Here is a 2,790-nt window from a genome sequence, read left to right as displayed (position 1 = left end):
CCGCCCTGTGGGTTTTTATTTTAAGTTCACAGAGCCCTGGGCAGAAACTTTATTGGGAAAAAAAAAAAAAAAAAAAAGGTCCTATAATGATTTGAAGTCAGAATGAATGTTGATGGGCTTGTTACTTTGGGGTGCTTTTCAAAGTGGAAGAGGAGGAAGGCAAGATGCTCCTGTCCTAGGAATTGGTAATCCGTCCTCCGCATGGCTTACTCTTACTCTTATGTAATCCAGCCACTGTTGAGGAATGGGTGTTTGGGATGTACCAACCCGCAGCAGATCAGAGGCAGGAGAGACTCCTTAGACCTTCTAGCCGTGGGACCTCGACTTAGTAGCCAAGAAGGGAAGGGAGATAAGGAGAATTAGGGCTACATCTGCTGTGGACAGGCTGACTACTGAAGCTGAGGGCACTGCATATCTCTGTGTCCACTCACCCCTGTACTTATCCCCCATCCCTTCAAAGAGCTCCAGTTTTCCCCCTCCACAACTTATAACCCTGCCATGCTTCAGACCACCCTCCAGCACCATACCTGGCTTGTGTTCATTACTGCATTGCTCTGCCATGACTTGAAAAACCTTTTAAAATATTATTTTCATACCTTTTTCACATTTTCTCCTAGTGAGCAGGTGCAGACCTACAAAATTTCTGTTTTCTAGTAAATTGACTTTGTGACACATGATGCACAGCCCTGTTCTGCAGTAAATCACTTGAATCCTGGGTAAAGCTACCTTTTGAACTAATAACTTTTTGTAAAGTAACTTTTAAGTAGTAATGTGTGGTGCTTCTGCTCCCAGTGTCAGGTTCATCCTGCTCTGTACAAACTGGCTCCCTTGCCACCTACTGACCCAGTGCTGTAAAGGGCTTACAGTGGACCCGCAATTTGGGAGAGCGGGCCCAAGTGTCCTATCGAACAATGGATAAAAATATGGGGGAAGTTCCTCTGCAGTGATTGTGCTGTCTTCCCCCTGCGAATGATTCTATTTTTGAAAAATTGTGATAAAACAAGTGGGAGACTTTTTAAAACAAAAAAAGAAAGAAAAATAACCCTGGAGCATTGGGATATCAAGACATTTGCCATGGCCAACTGTGTTACAGGAGCACCTACGTGTTCCACTAGGTGTCAAGACATGATATCAAAGCCTAGAGTCCTGTAACCTATTTCTGACCTGTGAACTAGTAGCATGGCTTTCATCCTAATTCTCTATTGGATGTGGGGATTATTTCCAGTAATCACCTGAGGCTTCCTACCCTCTGCCACGTCTCATTCAATCTCACTTCATGGTGTGGCATTAGCAGCAGGCATAATAGAGCAAACTTCAGTTGAAGCAGTATTGGTTGTGTATAAACAGGTCCTTCAGGCCCCTGGCTGCTGCGCAAAATTCCTTATTGCACATCAAGCATATTTTTAAGGGGTGCTTGCTCCTGGAAAGGAGGAATATAACTGAAGAGACAGACAGGTAACCCAGTGCAGAGTGTATATAAAGTCAGCTCATTAATGCTCTCAATCAGTACAGATGTGTTATGTTCATTTGCAACAAGTAATGAATTGTTTAAGAAAAAACGTCTCTTTTTTGGTTGTGCTGGAAGTTTCCTACAGCCTTTGAATTCAATGAGTACTTCCTGATAACCATTCTGGACCACCTGTACAGCTGTTTGTTTGGAACATTCCTGTGTAGCAGTGAGCAGCAGAGGGTGAAAGAGGTAAGCCTCGTTCTTTGCCCAGGTGAACACACTGTACTTGTATTCTTTAAAAGGGCTAATGAAAGCTTGCCAGTTCCCAGTGACTTCAGTGGTTTTGGCTTTAAGAGACTTTCTAGCAAAACAGCTGATATTCAGGATTCCCTCTACCTGCAAAAAGTAATGCTGATTGTTCTAACTTAACTTCTGTGCTTCAGAACAGTGCACGTTTCCCTCCCTGTAGTGTGAACAGCTGCCTTCATACAGTTCCTGCTGCTTTCATTGGTCATATTCATATTCTAGGTGGTTGGCAGAGTACGTTTGTGTGACTTTGGTTAGACACATGCTTCTCCTGATCACTTTTTTCCCTGTAGTCCTCTAAGTTGTCACTTGAGACTATTTTCACTGTATAGAAACCAGGAAGCATGTACTGTCATACTGCACACCTGGTTAACACTAAGGACATTACAGGTTTTCAGATGCGCTCTTTTTATTTCACCTTGGATGAGCTGGAGCTGCCAGCCATCAAGGAGGATTTAGCCCAGCCAGTTCTGTCCCCTCATCTGGGCAACATGATCAGGGCTTCATGCAGGAACAAAACCTAAAACAAATGGAGGGATTCTGTGTAGGTTGAAATGAATTAAAACAGTTTGTTAAAGAAGGAAGCACCCTTATAGTACCCACAGGCTGGCTCTAGGCTAGGACTGGGTAATTCACCAGCAGCAGTGGTATTGGCAGAGGCTGTAGGGCTAAGGGCTGTTCATGACTGCGTAGCAGAGAACTGCTGTGTGTAGGGTTTAGCGGTGGTAGAATACCTGGTCAGTGTGCTGCACATGACCAATGGGTGTGCAGAGGTGAAACGTGTCGTTCCAAAGCAGCAAGCATATGCAATCCATTCTCTTTAAGGCCCTAGTGTAAAAAAGCACTTAAACACGTGTATTTCCATTGATTTGGAAGGAGCTACTTGCATTTACTTCACTTAAATCAAAACCTAAATCTAGGGCTCTCTTTTTTTTTCTTTTCTGTGCACACAAATGTACCAGAGCTTTTCCAGGAGCCCTTCCTTTAAAGAGGTGAAGCTAAGCAGAAGTAATGATCATTCACATAAGCAGCCT

General features: G+C 43.7%; 1 protein-coding gene across 7 annotated transcripts in view; it reads left to right on the top strand.

Annotated features, from left to right (window-relative positions):
- The window catches only part of MTMR2 (myotubularin related protein 2), a 93,403-nt gene that overhangs the window by 85,470 nt on the left and 5,143 nt on the right, over positions 1-2,790 (top strand). For all 7 annotated transcript variants that reach the window (XM_019524449.1, XM_019524446.1, XM_019524448.1 and 4 more), the window contains one exon: positions 1,586-1,699. In XM_019524449.1, coding sequence (XP_019379994.1) covers positions 1,586-1,699 — 114 coding nt within the window. The remainder of the gene's footprint in view (positions 1-1,585; positions 1,700-2,790) is intronic.

Source organism: Gavialis gangeticus, unplaced genomic scaffold (genome assembly GCF_001723915.1).
Source record: "Gavialis gangeticus isolate Ggan-Ray unplaced genomic scaffold, GavGan_comp1, whole genome shotgun sequence".
Taxonomy (NCBI): Eukaryota; Metazoa; Chordata; order Crocodylia; family Gavialidae; genus Gavialis; species Gavialis gangeticus.
This window is presented reverse-complemented; position numbering and strand designations above follow the sequence as displayed.